A 21,330-nucleotide genomic window follows, 5' to 3' on the forward strand; every position below is an offset into this window, starting at 1 on the left:
CTTTTAAACTCTCCGCAGCTCTCTGACTCACATCTCTGAGCTTTTGGCCAACAAAACGGATGGGTCACTTTTTGAGCTGTGTCAAGTCAGACACAAACAGCTAGAACAATACCAGCAGTCACAACATCTGGAACAGGAAATAAAAGCCTTTTAGAGTTAAAAAGGATAAATTCATTACTGGTATTATGTCCACAATAAATATTCAGCAGCTTGATCTGGACTATGAGAAATATAGAAATGTTTGCATTTTAGCAGCATGTTTTGTCCCAGCAATAAATTGACATTTGTTTGACCTGCAGGGTTAAAAAGTAAAGGATTAGTATGAGCTGCAATGATTAGTCAATTAATCAATCGACAGACGATTATTTGGCAGTATTTTGATAATCAAATGATCATTTTTGTATTTTTTTTAAGCAAAAAAGCCAAAAATCTTTCTGGTTTCTGTTTCTCAAGTGTGAGGATTTGCTGTTTTAATTTGCCAATGTGACAGTAAATTAAAAATCTTCAGGTTTTGGGCTGTTAGTCAGGCAAAGAGAAACTGTTTTATTTCACAATTTAACATTTTATGGACAAAACCATTAATCAAATAATCAACAAAATAAGCAGCAGATTAATCAATGATGAAAATACTTGTTAGTTGCAGCTCTAATTACACTTCTATTAGACTTTAAATGTTTTATATGTCAAATGATGCTGATGATAAGTGTTGTTGCTGTTATGAATATTTCTATTGTTACTCTTATTTTAATTTAAACTTCATTATTTTACTGCCATCCTCTTTTAAATCCTTGAGCTGCATTTAATGTATTTAAGACGCTATATAAATGCTCTTATTGTTATCATTAATAATAATAGTACATCCTGACTCAATGTAGGCTTTGTAACTTGTGCATACTGAAATTCACATTTTGACAAATCTAATTATTTCTTGAGGCTGTAAGAGTTAGAAAAGTATTTATTTTGAAAATGCAAACCGGAATCCACGTTTTAAATGTGTGTGTCTTGTCTCTGGTCACTTGTTGAGCGCAGCTCACACACAGGAAACCAGGCAGTATTATCTCACGACTGTCTTCAGTGGAAGACACATTTTTTAGGACACATTTTTTAATGACTATAAATCATTTTGACCAGAAATATCTACACTGAACAGGATTCTTCTTTTTTTTCTTCCGTGTGTGTTTTATTAAAAAAAAAAAACGCCCCACAGGCTCAACTAGAGATCCGGACTGAAAAACCTCCAGAGCGCACATCATGTCTGAAGAGGCTCCAACTCAGCAGCAACCACCTGAGCAGGAGAAGAAGCCTGATGAACCCCCGCCAGCTGCTTCAGACGCACCGCAGGAGTCATGCAGCAGCCCCGCAGCCGAGGAGAAACCCCTCTCCTGCCGCGCTCTGGTCCTGACGGGTTTCGGAGGCTACGACAAAGTGAAGCTGCAGGTGAAAGCGCAGAGCCAGCCGCAGCTGCAGGCGGGAGAGGTGCTGGTGCGCGTCAAGGCGTGCGGGCTGAACTTCGGCGAGCTGCTGGGCAGACAGGGGCTGTACGAGCTGCTGCCTGCTCCGCCTGTCACGATGGGGATGGAGGGCTCCGGGGTCATTGAGGCAGTCGGGGAGGATGTGACTGACAGAAAAGTGAGTATGGGCCTGCTGAGTGCTCAGTCACACCCATAAAATGTCCATAAACCGTCTTATCTTGTGTTCTTGAGCTGCTAAAGATGCTGATTTGATTTAAAACCATCTTTACAGCAGCTAAGTGTTTCTGTGTAAATGTGCTTTTTGCTTGGAGTGGAAAATCTGCATCCTACTGGTCCTCAGTGAGTGGCACATGGGTTCTGATTCCTGCCCAAGACATGCATGTAAACCTTTCCAAACACAACACCAGATTATTTCTCTTGCTATAGTGTTCCCCTTCTCAGTAGGGAAATAAAGAAAACCTGTAATTCTTTGGTATTTGATGGCTGAGCACAGAAAACCATAGACTCATTGTTAATTTGAAGGAACATCTATTAATAAGTTAGTCTCACTTCCCTCTTGACTCAGAGTGACGAAAAGCTTTTCAAAACAGACTATATCTCCATATTATATGCATTATGTTTTATATGCAGAATGAAAAAGCTAAAACTCTTCATTAATAAGGTGCAAATCAAATCAATCAATGTGATTTAGTCTTTGTGCTTGAAAAAAAAAAACACTGCAGGAAGAGTCTCTCTCTGCTGCAAATTCTGGTGTTATGAATAGCTACAGTGTTTGATTTACAGTGTGTGCTTTAAAGTGTTTTTACATTCTTCCCCCCCGGCACAAGACTACATTTACCCTCTGCTTGAAAAGAGTGTTCCAGAGGTCAAGTTTCATTAAGTTTTAATTTATCAAGAGAGATGAAAAGGTACAGAATATTTATGTGTCTGTGGGCTTTTTCAAAACATTCACTCCCTGCCAGCTCCTCTTAATTCATTAACATTTTTTTCCCCCCAGTATCTGCCAGAATTCAAGAGCCATTAGTTAGTGTTTTTATGACATTTCTGCTTTTTAGGAGGTCAGACAGAGTTGATATTGACTGGTAGTAACAGCTGGTATTGTCAGGTGTGAGTGCTTGTGGTTTGAATTTGTTATTTTGGTGTGAAAACTGCCCAGATTTCTCACTAACATTTGATGTGGTTGTAGGATAGGTTCACAATTTTTAAATCTGTCTGATAACAACAGTCGGGTGTCCATATGAACAATGAAAGAGATTTTCCTTGCTGTAATCGTTCCTCCTGTTCATACTGGCTGTTAAAAGATCCCCTTCAAATGTGCTTTCAGTGTAAATGATGGAGGCCAAAATCTACAGTGTCTGCACAGTCATTTTGTGAAAAAATGCTTAAGTTTATCTGAAGCTTATATGAGGCTTCAGCAGTCTGAGTTAGTCATATTAAGTGGATATCTGCCACATTTACAGTCTTCTCAGCATCAAAGTCCCTCTTTGTGTTTCCTCAGACAGTGTTTCCCTGTTGAGATGCAGTGGAAGTATAGTAACAAAAAGAAGAACTTTGGAACTAAAAAGACTGTGATGTTGAAAGATATCTACTTGATTTGACCAATTTGGGCGACTGAAGTTTCATATTAGCTTTAGATAAACTTTTCATTACATTTTTTTGGCCCCCATCACTTACATTGTAAATGCATTATGAAGGGATCTTCTAATGGTCAGTATGAACAGGAGGAATGATTATGGCAAGAAAAATCTGTTTCAATGTTCATTTGAATTGTTTTAAGACAGATTTGACTATAGTATCTGCTGTCCACAGCTGTTTTATACTGTATGAGAAGCTTCTTCTCCAGTTCTTGAAATTCTTGCAGCATCTGAAGGCAGCAGAGCAGATGTGTTGAGAAATCTGCAGCTTCTGATTTTAGGAGTGCCGCGCCTTAGCGTTGTGCCATTATGCAAAGCTGCTCACTGTGTTTGTCTTCATTAAATCAGCTGCAGATGACACCAGGCTGCTACAAATAACCACACACTCTCTCTCTCTCTCACACACACACACACACACACATTTACACCTCTAAATCCATCAGACTAGTCCCTTAACTAACTCTTAAATAACTCAGTACTCGGCTGGTTATGTAGGAGACGTGGGATTAGAGAAGCTCATTCATCTTGATTCCCTTTCCAACTTTTTTTTCTTTTTTGTATTATTTCCAGCGTTTCATGTTTTATTCTTGAAATGCATGACGGCGTAAACACTGCTGTGTCACATTTTGCAATGTGATGTGACAGCTTACGACATGAGTATCACGAGTGAAGAGGCGCCAGATTAATTTGGGTTTATAAGCATTAATTAATGGCTTAATTGATGGTTAATAAATATTTTACTAATGCTTTATAAATCATTAATAAGCATAGTCTCTGGGTTGCCAGGTTGTGTAAGAGTTAAAAGGGTTTCACACTCTCTGATATATCATCAGATCTGTAACTGCTGTGGTTGAAGTGTCTTCCTAAAGAATTAGATAAAGTAAATGTTATGGTGGTTTAGGTTTTTCACAACATGGCAACCCAAAATTGGTACTTAATAATTGCTTATAAATGATTTATTAACCATTAATTAATGCTTTTAAACCCTTTATAAAGGGTACCTTATCAGAAAGTGGTACCTTTATCACCATTGTACTAATTAACTGAACATAATTACTTAGTAATTATTAACTAATTAACAATCTTCAGTGTAAGCGGTGTCAGAGCTCCTATCAATCAGATTTATTTATCTTTTTAAATAAATAAACATTATGCTTGACCACTTAATTTTATAGCCTCCCCAAGCTTAATGTACTGGCCCCGCCTATTGTATTTATTTTTACTACATATCACATATAAAACCACAGTGACTCATTGCAAGTGACATAAAGTCACATTTTTGTGAATGCTAGCCAGTGTTTCCTTGTAAGTTTAGATTTTTATGCTCATACTGTTGGCACAAAGAACCAAAGCAGCTGATTTTTTATTTTTTATTATGCTCTCACTGTTGGTCTCTAGAAACCAAAGCTATTAGCTGGAGTCATTCATGCTCTGTGTGCTTACATCGATGCATCACAGGGCTCCCTCATATATTTTTCTGCCTCGTCATTAAGTTTATCCGACCAACAGATGATTCAGGACTTCGGGATGTTTTTTGCTTATTTTTCTCTAAAATTTTCATCCTTTCCAGTAACTGTTTTCAACAGAGATGATAAATCCAGGGAGCTTTGCACAAATGCATCCACACATGCACCACAAGGCTAATTTTCATTGGACTTCAGTCAGTTGTGTGCTTGTTTCATGCAGGATTTTTTACTTCCAATTCCATATGTAACCGTATCTAGTGTGAACTTGACCATATTAGGCACTAACACGAGAAGAAACAACCATATTTAGCTGTAATGTGAACAAGGCACATAACTCATCTGTGAATCTGAATAGTTAAAGGAGATGTACTGACAGGCAGATAGATGCAGGCCTGAATTTCGGGGTCAGACATCAGACCTTTCCATCAGATCAGTCTTTTCTGTATTATATAAATGTGTCTTTTGTATTTATTACTGAAGCTCCTTCCTGTCCCTCTGTGTCAGTTTGGAATTTCCCTCCTCTTCCTCCTCTGCTTACCAAACTTTTATCTCACCCTCGTCTCATCCCTCCCTCCATCCTTCTCTCCATTTTCGGAGAGCAAGAATCCTATAGGGGGAGTGGTGCGCTCATGTTTAAATGGGGCCAGAACGAACCGGACTGGGTCAGCGAGGCTTCACCAGATGAGGAACAAAAGGGTGTTGCTGTTTCATAAGACTGTGTAGGATGGCGTGTTGGATGGCGTGTTGGATGGTGTATAGGATGGCGTGTAGAGGCGGTACCTTGTCGCAGAAATTTCTGGATAAGATGTATTGACAGTCTATCATTATATGCTTGGCACCTTTATTGATATTTCTAATGATGGGAGCAGTCGTTTCTGTTTAACTGGTTCAACTGGCCTCTTTGAAAGAAATGCACCATGTTCTCTGTGAATAAGCTCTTTAATCAACTTAATGTGCTGAGTGTGTTTTTATTCATAGATTATATATGTATATATATATATATATATATACATACAATCTGTGCATAAAAGAGGCAGCAAAAAGTGACATGTCCCACTATACAAAATGTGTTTGTGTGAGGTTTTTTTACTTGTTGTGCATGTTTGTGTCCAGATATTTGTGTGTGTGTGTGTGTGTGTGTTTGTGTGTGCCAGCTGTCTATTGTCATGGGTTTGTGTGCAGCAGGAAGTAGGTGTGACTCAGTGCTGCTGAAGCTGTTATAACAGGAAGCGGCGTAGCGTTCCTGTGCCCTTCACTTTTTTGGCAGATTTCGCAACACCAATGATACTTCGACAGCAGCTTGTCTCTGTGGAAGAAAGCAGTATACGAAGCACATAAAGTAGGAACAGCATTTCCCAGAAGCCCCCTTGTCTGTGCCTAAAGAGTCACATGTTCAGGCACATGCAGCAGGTTTCATGAATCTAAATACATGTAATATGTTTTGAGCTGGTTGTGTGGAAGTCATGGCGCAGGATAAAGTTTCTGCACTCATGTCACACATTTAGTCGTATACTGAAGAAAGTTCACAAGAGAGGCGTGTCTGTACAAGTAATTAATTCACACTAAGCAGTTAAATTGTGTTTCAGTTAGAGCTGAAACAATTAGTCAATAGAAAGAAAATGAATCTGCTATTGTGATACAATTAGTGTTATTTTATATTCTTTGTTATGCAGTAAATGAAATATATTTGGGTTTTAAACATAGATATAAAGATGGAAGTAGCAAGGCTTGACATCACTCATTGATTTGCACTGGAGCCAGTTTGAAGCCCAGACTATATGAGGAAAAGGTCAGGAGAGCATTTGTTAGGTCAGACGTAAATGACTTGAAAAAATATGAAGTACTTCTTTAAGTTGGAAAAGTAAAACAGCAAACAGCATGTAAATTAATCATAAATAACATTCCCAATGACAACCCATTATAATTATCTTCTTATGTGGCCCAGTTCTATCAAAACCTGTATTCATCAGCTAATGAAGAACCTAATATAGATAATTTCTTAGGGAAATTACACCACAATGTCAAGAAAGTTGACAAGGATTTCATGGAGATATGTGATGATGAGTCACTTGAAATAACTGATTGTATAAGAAACCTTAAAAATAACAAATCACTAGACAATGATGGGTAAACATATGAGATTTATAAAGCAGAGCTAGCTCCTTTCCTGCTTGATATGTTTCAAGAATCAGTTGAAACTGATGAACTCCCAACATCATCAAAACAAGTTGCAAGGTAGGACAAAACAAGCGTTTTGTAGACGATATTGATACCATGGGCTCTGAGAAATTGCGATGGGCATTTTTCACTACTTTTTAGATATTTAATTGAGAAAAATATTCGACTGATTAATTGATAATGAAGATAATGATATATGAAGATAATGTAGTTGCGACCGTGAAATGACCTACCACTGCTTTTTGAAGATGAATGTGGATGTTGACACAAAGCAGAGCTGAAATGTAATGACTGGCTCACATGTCATTCAACATCAAAGATATATCAAATGACTTCCTGCCTGCTTGACCTCAATTTGCCGTTTGATACCACCGGATGCACCGTGTAGAAAAAAAGTGTCTGTCTGATGAAAGATTCAGTTGCTGCTCTCTCTTATGTCCACACACCTGTCTTATACTCTTTCCTTCATAACCTTAAAGCGGCTATAATCAGTGTAATTGAAATTAGGGGCGTCATGCAGTCAGTGTTTATAGGGGGCAGTTTCACAATGCATAAGTAATGCACAGTACTTTGTACCCTTTGTTGAAAATCTCCTTGTGTGCATCCCCTGGTTTGTAAGACCTATTTCAGTGTTGCACAAAAGCTTTAAAAACCCATTGTATGCTACCTCCCCAGCTCCAAACAGCAAACAGACACAGTTGGCAACTCGCTGGTGAACATAATGGAGCATTTAACTGCTAAAGGGGCAGATATTTCTCCCAAGAGTTAGTGGAGATCAAAACAGAGCTAAAATGCATTGAATTTGGGACTTCCATTCAGGTGGTCAGAAATACGACTCCAAATGAATGATAATTGTGCTCCATAATCTGCTGGATGTGTGAATTGAGTAGAAGGGGGTAATATGGCAGTATTTTTTATAGGTTTAAAGTGTTAGTTCATCCAAAAAAATCATGGTTTCTCACTTACCCTCTGTGGGATCTAGCCATAGAGATAGCTTTGTTTTTATTTGCCAAGGTATTGATTTCTGTCTCTGAGATTTCTGCCTCCACCCCAACATAATGGAGGTCATTGAATTTTTGTTTTCTACTTTTTACAGAAGAAATAAATCCTACAAGAAATGTTTACAGCAATGTCTGTGGATTGTTCTGTCTCTGGAAGGACACATTTCTGAGTCTCTAATGTAATTTCTCAGTATAGTGAACACCACAAACAAAAATTACCTCCATTGTATTGGAGTGGAGAGAGAAATCTCAAAGGAGGATATTGCAAAAGCTGGACTAACTAGACAAAATTACCTGCATGGCTAGATGCCACTAGAAGTAAGTCAGGAAAATGGTTTTTGTCATTAATTTTGTCAATAATTTTGGTGAATAAACCCTTTAAATCTCCTACATTGCTGTGTAGTTCCTGCCACTGTGAACTACACACTTATGTCTCCCTCTCTTCTTCTCTCCATCTCTCCTCCCTCAGGTGGGGGATCGTGTCATCGCATTAACTCGCAGTGGAATGTGGCAGGAAATAGTTGTCGTGTCCGCTAACCGCACCTTCCTCATGCCTGAGCAGATGAGCTTTGAGGAGGGAGCTGCTCTCCCCATTAACTATCTGACCGCCTACATGATGCTGTTTGAGATGGCCAATGTTAGGCCGGGCAAGAGCGTTCTTGTCCACATGGCAGCAGGTAAGACACATGCAGTACATGCTGATCACTTGAGATGTGATTTTGACTGCATAAGTGTATTATTTCACACAGTTTAGTCGTGAGCTGCAACTAATTATTTTCATTATCGATTCATCTTTTAAATGTATCAATCATTTTGTCGATAAAATGTCAGAAAATATTGAAATATGTCAATCACATTTTCCCTGTGTCCTCATGTCAGCTGTCCAAAACCCAAAGATATTCAGTTTACAATCATACAAACCAAAGAAAAGCAGCAAATCCTCCCATTGAAGCAGCTGGAACCAGACAATGTTGAGTATTTTTGATTGACTGATCAACTTATCAATTTATTCCACTAATTGTTGCAGCTCTAGTTTAGTCAAAATACATTAAATCAGTGGTGTCTGACACACTGATATGCAAGCAAATAATGTGGTACCCTTTCCTAGGTTGATCAATGTTATTTAAAATATGACAATATAATGATGAGATGCATAATTCCCTTTAAAAACTTTAATTTCTCCAAAGTTTTTCCTCTTTTCTAATCTCTGTTAATCCAAAAAATATCAACACATCAATTGATATTGAAAATAATTGTTAGTCACAGCCCTACCTTGGTTTAGAAACAAATACTTCTATTTTGAGAAATGAATCGTTTCTTATGATTTAATCTCCTCAAACTAGATTAGTGGTTTCCAACATATTATATGGTCGGACAGGCAGTCTGCGCCATGATTTCACTGTGAAGGACAACAAACCCGTCAAACACCTCCCCCTAGTCTCCCGGGTAACCTGTGAAGAGTCACACTGCTCATTCAGTCCGGGTCACTAATCAGTTCTCTGAATGCACCCACATTTCTGTTCCGAAAAATTATCAGCGGAGAGACTATTGGTCAGAGGTTAGGGTATGTTGGGTGTGTGTATGTGGTATGTGTGTGTAACCACAGACACGGTCTCTTAACAGCTTATTCATAAAATGGCAAACAGGATCATTATCAGGCATGGTTGCTTTGGCAACACCTGACATTTCAAAAAGGGGCTCCAACACTGTGAAATACAAATATGTCCCCTTTACTGTGGAGGATCATGTTTGTCCAGGTGTTTAAATAATCAGCATCCTAGTATTATTCTGATCAAGAAGATGTAAATAACTGATTTTTGGATGGATCTTTAGCCACTGACAAGCAACATTTCCTCACAGAAGTGTTAAGTTATGCTTCAAAATTACTGAGCCTGTAAAATGAGAAACATAAACTGATAAATCTTCTTAAAGGTTCCTCTGAATATACAGTTTGGTTGTTGTGGACAAAGATAATCAGACTAGAGAGAGCACAACAGTTTTTAACTGCCTAAAATTTCTACTGGGACATCCTGCAGTGTCAGTGATGTAAGATACAATAGTACATACAATACTGTACCATGAAAATGACTTAGCTGTGACTCTCGCTGCATCATACATATTGACTCTAGTTTTATGTATGTAGTTGTGTCTAGTCAAGAATTAACTCTAAATATGTATCAAGACTCTAGCCTGCAGCCATGCCAGCAGCTCTGTGAGGCTTTACTGAGGCGTTGAGCTAAATGCTAACATCAACATTCCCACAATGCAATGCTTACATGTGGATGTTTAGCAGGTATAATGTTTACCATGTTCGTCATCTTGATTTAGCTTTTTAGGATGCTAACATTTGCTAATTAGTATTGACAAGGATGTCGTTAGTTTTCAAAGTAATCAAATATTGGAAAATTTTTGATTTTGACCTGATGATGGCGGTAGATGAAAAGTTAAGGGAGCAGCAAAGTGATTTAAGTCAAGATGAAATGAAAAATGTCTTTTTAACTCTTTTAGACTACATCCACATCATGTTTTAAACCTATTTTACAATATATGCCAAAAACAAAAAACAAAAAAATCAATTTCTTTGTATTCTTATGTCAAAATCCAATCATGTTTTCTTCCTGTAAAACAAAATATGAAGTGTGCTTATGTAGGCTTGAACCAACTAATTTCAACCAATGATATCATGACATGCACCTATCAATGAGTTAAGATCCATTGTGACATGCCTACTTTTCAACCTTTAAATCAAAATCCTCCAAACATTATGTTCCACCTGTTTATCCTGTTTTACTCGAAAATACATCATGATACAGAAGTTAGATACTCTCAAAATGCCGTTTCATCTGGATCATTCTGTGATAGACATAAATATTTGTACCAAAATTCATGACAATCGTTTTTGAGACAAATTCCCTCAAAACTACAAATGTCTCATGGTAGCACTAGAGGAAAAGTCAAGGGATCACCAGTCTTTGGGATTCATCCTCTGGGCACTGTGAATGTCTGTAAATTTCATGGTAATCCATCCAACAGTTGTTGAGATATTTCAGTCTGAACCAAAATGGTGGACTGACCGATCATGCCGCTAGCATGGCTAAAAAGTAATAACTATTAATTTGAGTTGTTTAGTTTGTGCTCTATTAGCATTCTTGTTATAATTTAATTAGATACCACTCCCATTAGCCAATTTGACATTTCACTCCCATTCAGAAACACAGTGGCTCCTTAGGTTCTTATTTTTGCTAAAATTCTCAATAAATTCCTGATTGATCCAGCATTACCTTTACTGCTTTATTGTAACAACAGTTAAACTTGAAGTATGAGAGTCACACCTTCAGATGTTCCTCACATGAGGGTGTGAAGATAACAAAACCTTTCACACAGGCAGCGAAACCTCTTTCAGACAACAGAAAGTGCAGTTCTTGTATATTCAGTGTTGAGTGGGCGGCTGTCAGCTGACCTGAATGAATCAGCCACATGAGGTCAGGGTGAAGAGGAGGGCAGGAAGGATTACTGGTGAGCCTGCACATCCAGGCAGCCGTCATTTTGAAAATATCCTTTCCCACAGTGCAAGACGATAAAAACCAGAAGGCACTGTTTGCTGTTGCAGCAGTTTCTTCCTTCCAAGGTTCCAGCCACCCTAAAATCAAATCAGCAACCATGTTTATTATGGTTGCACCATTGCATCATTTTTAGCTATGCTAGCGGCTAACGGCTCTATGGATAGCAATGTCAGTCCGACATCTGTCAGTCCACCATTTTGTTCCAGACTGAAATACCTTAACAAATTGTGGATGAGTTGCCATGACATATAGTACATATATCCATGGTGCCTGGACGATGATCCCTAATGACACTGCTGATCCCCTGACTTTTCCTTTAGGGCCACCGTCAAGTCAGTTTGTCCAATATTTTGGATTACAACCAAGTACATGCAAACCTAATATGGTTCCCATTAGCTTCAGCTGTACTTCATGGTTCAGCATAATACACTCAACTACAAGGTAAATGTGGTAAACACCAGCTAGAATCCACAAATATCAGTCATTCCAATCTTTATTTATGAGTTCAAAATGGATCAAAACATTGCTTCTAGTGAAATAAAATGAACAGATTCAGTTGAGTTGGTGTGCAGGTTGTACTTTTGTCAAACATTGATTGTTAATAGCCTTGCATGTATAAATCTACACTCCTTTACTGAATGATTTGAATTTGTTGAGATATTTCGGTCTGGAAAAATATGATTTTCTACAAAAGGACATGACCCTTTGCCAACCAGCCTTGAATCGATGGTCACATTTCTTTACCCTGCAGGCTTATTATTTAAATATGAAATAATAAAATAACGTAAGATTGTATTCAATTTGTCTCTGCTGAGTTTTGGTAAATTCTTAACTTCTTAGGTACAATGTGTTATGAGTGATACAGTATGTGCAATATTCTACTATTTCCTAGGTGCTCAGTGAAACGGTCATGAGTAAGCTGTAGTTTGTTGTGTGGCACAGCTAGTAGCTTATTTAGTGATTATCTCTATTAGAACAACACTGTGCTGCCACAGCACTTAAGTGTTAATAGGTAGGTGTTTTACAGAGTGGGATTAGACAGAGGGTGAAAAGCTCTGTTGTGGCAAGTGAAACACCTGCAGTTGCTACTGTTCTCACTCTTGTTTGTGCTGCTGTCTGCACATCTGTAGGTGGTGTGGGTATTGCTGCTACCCAGCTGTGCCAGACTGTGCAGGATGTGACTGTTTTTGGCACATCATCCGCCTCTAAACATGAGACCATTGCCCAAGGCGGAGTAACTCACCCCATTGACTACCGTACCAAAGACTACGTGGAGGAAATCCGCAAAATCAGCCCAAAAGGTGAGAAAAGACATCTTCATGTGCCACATAATACTGAAATTCCTGGCTTTCTTGACTGGCCAGGAAATTTTATATTCTCATATTTCATATTAGCAAGATTTCTATGTCTTTTTTCTTGAATATCAAGTTGATATGGAGACATAAAATGTGATTATTTTGTTCCATCTATTCTGTTATTTTATTCTGTCTCTGCAGGAGTGGACATAGTCCTCGACCCACTTGGTGGCTCAGACACTCAAAAAGGCTTTAGTTTGTTGAAACCTTTGGGAATGCTTATAGTATTTGGTAAGACACACCATATATTTCAACCATTCATTCACTTTATCATAACATACTGTATGTGTAGCTTTATTTTACTTGAATTACTTTATTTTTTTGTATGTTTGGATCTATAATTGAATGAAATATTGATTGAATTTGGAACTTTATTACCTATTTGTAGCAAATGTATCAGTGTTTGTGTTTACCTGCCCAGGGACTGTAGTTGGAAATTAGTTAATAGCTAAATCTGGTTTAATACATCTCTTCTCTTTGTATGAGATTGATGTATTTTGTACATCGTCTCTGACAAATAATGTAATAAACTAAACTAAACTAATTGTAAGTAATTGTAATTAGAATAATGATTTTCTGTATCATTTTATCAAAAATAAATGAACTTAAATGACAGCTTAGGATCAGGTCAGGGCTGCAACTAACGATTAGACTGTCGATTATTTTCTCAATTTATTGGTCCTTTGGTCTGTACAATGAAAAATGTCAATCACTGTTTCCTAAAGTCTAAGGTGACATCCTACAGTCAGAAAATATTCATTTGTATTATATTATATTCATTTGAAAGGTTGGAATCAGAAAATATAGGCATTTTCTCCTTAAAAAAATGAATAAAAACTATTAATCAAGTATCAAAAAAGTTCAATCTCTGTCAATCAGCCAAACGATCTATGGACTAATCGTTGCAGCTCTACATCAGATACTCAGTGTGTTTGACATAGTAACTCTCAGACCTGCAAAGGGAATCTCACTCAAAATTGATAAGGGAACAGAATTATTTTATTCCTCCTTCGTGAGCTATGTAATCTGCACAAATATGATGTTCAGATTATTGGTAGTTGTTATAATGTCCGTTATTTGTCCCACGATGAAATAAACAAAGAAAGAGGATGAGCTCTTCACAGCTGGAAAAACTAATTTTGGTTGGTCTTGTATCACAAAATGGACGAGTACAGTGATATCTTGTATACTAAGTGACTATGAAAATACTATTAGTATACAGTATAGAATTGGGACGCAGCTTGATTTAAGACATTTTCATCATGGTCTATTCTACTGTTCGTCACTCCAGGCGCAGCCAATTGTGTGACGGGCCAGAAGAAGAACTTGTTGGCCATGGCGAAGACCTGGTACAACCAGCTGTCTCTCACAACCCTGAAACTGATGCAGTCCAACAAGGCGGTCTGCGGCTTCCACCTGGGCTACATCTCTGATGAGCAGCTCATCAGCAGGACTATGTCCACACTGCTGGAGCTCTACAGTCAGGGAAAGATCAAGCCCCGCATTGACTCACGCTACCACTTTGAGGAGGTTAGTTTGAACATGTTTCAAATCTAAAATGTAAAATAGCTACGACTTTCTTGGCATGCATAATAGCACAGTTTGGACTGAGGTGAAATGGCATCTACCTCTACTTCTACTGTTCTCATCAATTAAAGGCCAAACTGCAAAGAAATGTCTTTAAAGAGGAAAAAAAATGAAAATTGTAGTTGATATCTTGCCGATTTGCCACACACAACTCTTTTTTTAGTTTCTTTTTCTGCTGAGAATTAGATAAAAAAGATGCACTCTCATGTCTGTACATACCAATGTCAAATGTCAAACTATTTCTTTTTGGTTTTAAGTACATAATGGTTTTTTTCAGCTGCACAAAAGCATGGCTGTGTATCAACTGTGGGAGTAAAGACAGGAGGTCCACTGAGGCTTCTTCTGCGTCACAACCTAAAAAAAACCTGGTGTTTTCCTCCTTTCCATTGCTCATGTGCTGTGGTGGATGAACAAGCCTCTGTCCCCCCATCAGATGAGATGGTACTTAATGGCCGTTGCTAGGTGACAGTCTAAATTGTTGCCGTGGCATCCACTACTATGGATATCTGTGTTTTCAGTTTTTCTGCCTGGCTTCAAGGACAGACAGGGGTTGGATTCACCCTGGCTGTATGTATGAAACAGCAGGAAACTGACAATAGCTGAGGCAGGAAATCAAAGGAAGCACAGGTGACTTGGGGCATGGATACCCATTGTCTCATTCATCTTCCTCCTAGTCTTTATAGATCAGTCATTAGTGTGTGCTCTTGTAGTCACTGCAAAACAGGCCCAATTAATTATGTATTTTGTTATTTACCAAGGAAACATGACCTGGACATGCTGCTGATTTGGATTTGATTTTGTTTCCAACGTGATCTTAAGAAGATAAAAAGCAAGACACACAAAACATGAAACATAAAAGTAAACAATAAAAATCTTTAAAGCACAAGTTACATCAGTACACACTAACCCAAAAATAGATATCCACACCAAAATGCTAAAATACAACAATAAAAAAGTATGTAATTGATGATGATGATGATGATCAAGGAACCTGCTCTAATTGACATTATTACATTATTAATGCATCATTTAATACATGAATGCATCAAACGTTTATGTTTAATGTTAAAGGGGTCGCTCTAAGTGACAAACCTACAGAGAATTACCAGCAGACCCTCCTGTTCCCCTCAGCTCTACGGAGTGTTTTAGTGTCTTTCAGCTCACTGTTTTGGTTTTACAACACCTGTTTCAGTTTACTCTCACCAACCTAGTTTTTAGCTGCAGCAGGCAGCAGTTTTAAGCTAAAACGTTTTCATAAACTAAAGCTAGTTTTATGCTCGACGCAGGGTCCCTGGCGCAAAGGTGTGCACACCAGAAATTATGTCATCACGTCTTTTGCGCCAAGCGCGAAGAGTCCACAAATTGACGCAGCACTTGGTTGTGCACTTCTGAATTTTTGTAACTAGGCACATGCTGTGCGCAAGTAGATCTACCTCACAGTATCTACACACCCACTTTACTACATGGCACACCCACTTGGTTAGGTTTAGGCATGAGCAGTGAGATGGTTAGGGTTAGGGTTAGGGGTCAGGGGGGCTCTCCTGTAGCATACCCTCATGGTGACAACATCACGTGTCGTGTGGTAAAGTAGGCATGTTGTGTCGGTCTTCAAGACTGCAGACAGACCCCTCTTGCTGCAGACGTGGCTGAAGTGCATTTCCTCGTCGATAGCACGCATCGGCTTCACAATACGGCTATATTCCTCATTGAGACATCTCTCTGCATGTAAGGGACAAACAGACCATCTCCTCTTGCATCGCCTTTGTAGTTTTAATAGCCATAAGAAGATAAATTCTTCCTTGTTGAGAGTATAAACAAGGCTCCAGCGTGGCAGACAGACAAAGTTAGCGACCAGCTGGTGTACAAAGTGGAGCATTTAGTAGTGAAAGAGCCAGATATTTGCCTCAGGAATGAGTAGAGACCAAAAACAAAACTTATAGGAGACTGAATATTGGACTGACATTTGTCAAATGGACACAAATATGACCCCAAAATGAATGCTAATGCTGCTCCATGTCTGTTGGATGTGTAAATAAGCAGCTGTTTGTGTTCAGTCCAATACCTTTGACCTGACCACTAAAATAGGAATGTTTCTGTTGTGGCCCTCAAAGCAGCTTTACAGCAGCTACAGGTTTTTTTCAGGGTTTCCTGACTGATTTTAGAGCTGATTTTTTTTGACATAACAGGGATTTTAAAAGGAGACACACTCTGTTTTTGTCAGAAAATGATCTTCTGTACACATCCGTTTTGCTCCTGTCTTTTCTCAGGTGGCTGATGCCATGAAGCGCATGCACGAACGCCAAAATATTGGGAAAGTCATCCTTCTTCCTGAACCCAAGAAAGAGGAAGAGAAGCCAAAGTCCAACCCCGAGCCAGAGGAAAATGTGGAAAAAACTGAAGCTGCCGTCGATGAGAAGAAAGAAGACACCACAGAGGAAGTTAAAGCAGAGAAGGATTGAGTAAGAGAGTTTATTTGGATGGTATTTGCAACCAATTCCTCATTGAGGTTCTCCATTATTCAATTGTCAAAAAAAAGAAAAGAGAAGAAAAGCAAGATGCTATGAATTCTTGGATTTTGTCATGATTTCAAATGTCTATGAAAATTTGTTGTGCAATATGTCTATAGTAGTCTATGTTGGGAACACCTGTGTTATAAGTAAAATGTAATCTGTTACATCAGCTAAAGAATGATATATTCTGATCACAGACCTGACAAAAGCTCAACTTGTTTATTAAACGTGTCACAGAAAAAGAATCATTCCTGAAATCTGGCAAAATAATCGGGATGTAATCAGAATACATTACTGAGCTATTGCAGATTATAAATTTGATTGAGTAATTAGTAACTGCAGTTTTTGTACTGTAATTTACCCACCCAGGCCTGTTTTATCAGTGTAAGACTTAGAAATAATAGTGATTATTAGTCAAGTTTCAAGTCAAGATTGTGATGCACTACTCAGAAAATCTGTCGTAGTTGTAACATTACTTTATCTCTCTGTGGAAAACCCAGGTCAGTATCTTACTGTAGTTTAATTGTTGTGTTTTCCTCACATTTGTGCCAAATTTAAAGCAAGCTTTCACCACAGCCATCAAGCCAACTGTGAATAACAATTAGCGGGACTTCCCCTGCCTTGGCAATCACTCTTGGGTTTTCTTCCAAAACAATGTCATGCTGAACTTCAGCTAAAACTTTTTGGCACACCATGTAAAGGCAGGTTTTCTCACTTCAGCATTGTCCTGTGATTTAGCTGCTTCTTAATTCTTTTTACTGCCTCATCAAAATCAAAATGAGGAATGCCAAGTTTACAGAACTCGCAGTATGTGTTCAACATTTTTGAAGAAAAACTGGGACGACGCTTTGCTTTCGTGTCAGCCTTTTTTCTAATCATGCTTCTATTATTATGCACTTAAACTTTGTATTTTAAATGTCCATTACGTATTCATTAGTAAGCATATTGATTTTCATTTCTTGCATATATGTTTCTTCGGATGGATGACCTCAAATAGCAGAGTTTAGGCTCAGTTATTCAGATGTTTTGTCCATCTGTGGGTGTAATTCAATGCTGTGACGCAGAAGACGCCACTGAGACACAAGAGAAAGACTTTTTCCCTCCATCCACACCACATCAGCTCCTCACATTCCTCTCCCCACCCTCTCAGTCCTGCTTTCTGTCAGTATCCGGAGCTGGACTCTCTCTCCCTCCAGCTTACTTTGTTTTGATATCTAAAAACGTACTTGTAACGAAATTTCACAGATAATGCTTTTGTTATTTACACTTGTGACATTTTTTTTCTTTGCCACTTGGACAAGTATTGTTAAGCTTGGCCAGGTTTCCTTCTCCTAGTATGCAGTAAGATCTGATGTGGAGTTTGAGTGGGAACTGGATTCTCATTGTGTTTGTGCGAAGTAAATTTTACTGCAAAAATCCCAGTGTGATTTATCTGGAGGTCTTTTTAATTATTTCAAGAGTAATTGCATTCTTTTGGGTTGTGGCACTGCTTATTACTAAACCCACAATTCCTGTGATTGCCTGATGTTTCCAACCTACTACTGAATTAACCGAAGGGCGGACGAGGTTCACTAATGAAAATATATGAGCATTATGAGCATGCAGTAGAGAAACATTTGCTGAAGACATTGCAGCCTACCAACTCCGTTTTGCAAATATACCTGTAACGCTTAAAGATTCAACATGTCTGATTGCAGTGGCTGTAAACATCTGGGAATGTAGAAACCCAAGCAGTTGTCTAAACTTGGAAAAGTGTCATGTTTCCAATGATAATTTGACACCAGTGTAAGTGGTATATTGTCCGCTCATGCAAGGAGGGACATCTGGTGGTCAATGAAAAATTGTGCATTTTAATTAGTCATAAATACTTTCCACAAGGTTGCCTATGAACAAAATATGCTGTAGCTTGCCTTGTCAAATGTGATTACATCATGAAATAAACTGGTTTCCAGCAATCCTCCTAATCAGAATCAGACATTGCATTTGTTTAATGACAGCCTTAAAGAGTAAAAATCCTGCAAATAAAAAGAAAATATTTAACCATGTATATCTATTCAAGACTATCACAAACTACATACTCATTTACTTAGAAAAGTCTAAAACATTATTATAGGTATTTGAATATATTTGTAATGATGGTTGACCTGTTTGAAGATTCAGGCAGGCTTTGTCAGACATCCACTGTTAATAAACAGTAATCGTTGCATTTAATTATAATATAGCAGATAAAAGTATAACCATTTTGTGTGCTGAATGTAGTACCCACTAAAAGTATGTTGTTCTGCAGGATGTTATGCTCCAAAGCCTTTTAATGTCTCATAAGTGGTATTGCCAAAAGATTAGAGGTGTTACTGGTGGTCATAGAAAAATGATGTGGTTTTTTTTTGGTCATTTTTATACACACTTAATGTGCACCTGCATAGGTCTTCTAGGATTATCTGTGTTTATGTCGCACTAACCTGTTTGTGTTATTAAAGTGTTATCGCACATCTTCCTCCAAGCTTGTGAGTCACTGAATTGATTCCATGATGCTTCAAGGGACATTGAGTGTTTAATTATTTTTACTGACCTTTACCAGTAGTCATAACAACACTGTCAGGTAATGATAAATCATAAGATTTTCTGTAACTGAAACCACACTGAATGACGGTTAACAAAACTATGTTTCATACACAGAACGGATGTTTGTTAATTCAAGTTCCTTTCAGCTTCACTAATGATTACTAATCATTAGTGAGTAATAGCTGTAATCATTGATTAGCTACAGTCAACCCACTTGAACCAAATTCAAATTTTCTTGCAGCCAAGAAAAGAAACCACAAGTGAGATCATAGCCTTGATAAAATGTAATTTAAACTCACCACTAGTTGTCTGAGAAATATCAGTATTGGACCCGCAAACAGTTTATATTTACTGACTGATATCCTTACATATATGGACACCAGCAGGGGTCCTCAGTTGGTCATGTATGTGAGAGCAGGGATCTGAAGCACTGAAAGCTGCTGGATTCTGCTCAACAAACTAATACTAAAAGGATCATATCAATATTTATCTGCAAGTTATGACTAATTTACTACAAAATGTATCATATTTATATAATTTTCTAAAACATACATCTAATTATCAACATTATCTTCTGAACTATTTTAGAAGACCAAAACTGCAGATTATTTGAGCTATATCTTAGCATGAGAAGAATGAGTAATAGTAATTTTGGCTTCTCTAAAACAGTATGTTTCTGTCCCAGAAAGAAGAAGACAGTTTCCTGTTCTGCCCATTAAGCTAAAACTTGTGATTAAGTTCCCATGACCGTCTCATGATCATAGATGAGAGATTTTGATGACTAATCCTGATATTTTGCACCATACAGCAGTACCCTGTCTTCCTTTAGTGCCACCATCGGGTCAAAATTTCATGTTTAGCCCATGTACTTTGTGTCGTGTTAATTACCAAATATAATCATGCCTGTAACTGTTAGATTTTCAGTCCTGCTAGTCTGAACATGCCAGTGTGAGCCATCTTGTTTGAATGTTTAAATGCCAAAGGCACTTAAGAAATCCAGCTGTTCAGTGTTCTTTTTTTAATTAGGTTTTATTCTAAGTATTTTCAAAACAGAACAAAAACCTTTTTGTTCAAATCGATAATTCTCTGGGCATCAGATCACACTGAAATTCTCCTGTGGTATACACGAAACTTGATTTTCTCTCATTTGGAAAGATTAACAAAAAAGATAGGAATTTACTCGTCTGAAGTGCAGTATAATGGATGTATAGGCCAATGTGGAATATAGGAAGACTTTACTAAATCCAGATGAGTTGGGTGAACAAATCAAACTAGAAAACATGTCAGTCTAATTTGACATTAAATGTCTTTTTAAAAAAAGACAACTATGGTGTTATAGATGTTGAATTTAAGGCAGAAATTATGTTTTTCCAAAAATGAAGGTAGACAAATCTACACCTACTGAAAGTGTCAGAAAGTGTCAAGTTTTCCTAAGCAAAATGTTACCTCCAAAGGTCAAAAGTACAGGTGTCATGACATTTTAACACCGTTTGTACAGCTAAGTGCAGGTGTTAAGTACAGATGACTCAAACATAGCTTTAGACATATATCACTTGAAAAATTGCACCCTCCACCCTTGATAACGTGTCGTAGGCTACATGTTGGGATCCGTCTACCATAAAATCTAAGATGCACACAACAAAGCTACTGTATAAGAAAGTTAGGGCTGGACTTTCACACACAGGCTCTCTGCAGTCCGATCAAAATCTTGGAAACACACTTTTACGTTTATCATTTTATATTTAAATAACTGTCTGTGGAAATGATCACAGAATACTGTTAAAGAATCATAAGAAAGGGTGAGGGAGGGAAGATGAACCCGTCATATTGACTACATTACAGCATGTTTATAAAGGGTGTAGAGGAGAGGCTGTGATGTTCTGATTTAGTGATAAAATTCTGCTTATTATCCCCTTTTCTCTATCAGCCAAGAATGTAACTCTGGTGGTTTAACTTTGTTTTTGCCTCACAAAGAAATAGTCCAAGCCCCTTGTACAGCATA

General features: G+C 37.9%; 1 protein-coding gene across 1 annotated transcript; it reads left to right on the forward strand.

Annotated features, from left to right (window-relative positions):
* Positions 1 to 987: 987 nt before the first annotated feature.
* Positions 988 to 19,266, forward strand: LOC122971409 (synaptic vesicle membrane protein VAT-1 homolog). The gene is made up of 6 exons (XM_044338047.1): positions 988 to 1,629; positions 8,221 to 8,428; positions 12,445 to 12,615; positions 12,811 to 12,900; positions 13,961 to 14,199; positions 16,524 to 19,266. Exons 1-6 carry the CDS (start codon positions 1,252 to 1,254, stop codon positions 16,713 to 16,715), a joined length of 1,278 nt encoding a protein of 425 aa, XP_044193982.1. The 5' UTR covers positions 988 to 1,251; the 3' UTR covers positions 16,716 to 19,266.
* Positions 19,267 to 21,330: the final 2,064 nt, after the last annotated feature.

Source organism: Thunnus albacares, chromosome 20, assembly GCF_914725855.1.
Source record: "Thunnus albacares chromosome 20, fThuAlb1.1, whole genome shotgun sequence".
NCBI lineage: Eukaryota > Metazoa > Chordata > Actinopteri > Scombriformes > Scombridae > Thunnus > Thunnus albacares.

What these genes read in the sequence shown, in the direction of transcription:
- LOC122971409 (XM_044338047.1), top strand. Translation starts at nt 1,252, where the DNA reads ATGTCTGAAGAGGCTCCAACTCAGCAGCAACCACCTGAGCAGGAGAAG. An exon ending in AGGATGTGACTGACAGAAAA is followed by an intron (nt 1,630 to 8,220) that starts GTGAGTATGGGC and finishes CTCCTCCCTCAG; the next exon opens with GTGGGGGATCGTGTCATCGC. An exon ending in CACGCTACCACTTTGAGGAG is followed by an intron (nt 14,200 to 16,523) that starts GTTAGTTTGAAC and finishes GTCTTTTCTCAG; the next exon opens with GTGGCTGATGCCATGAAGCG.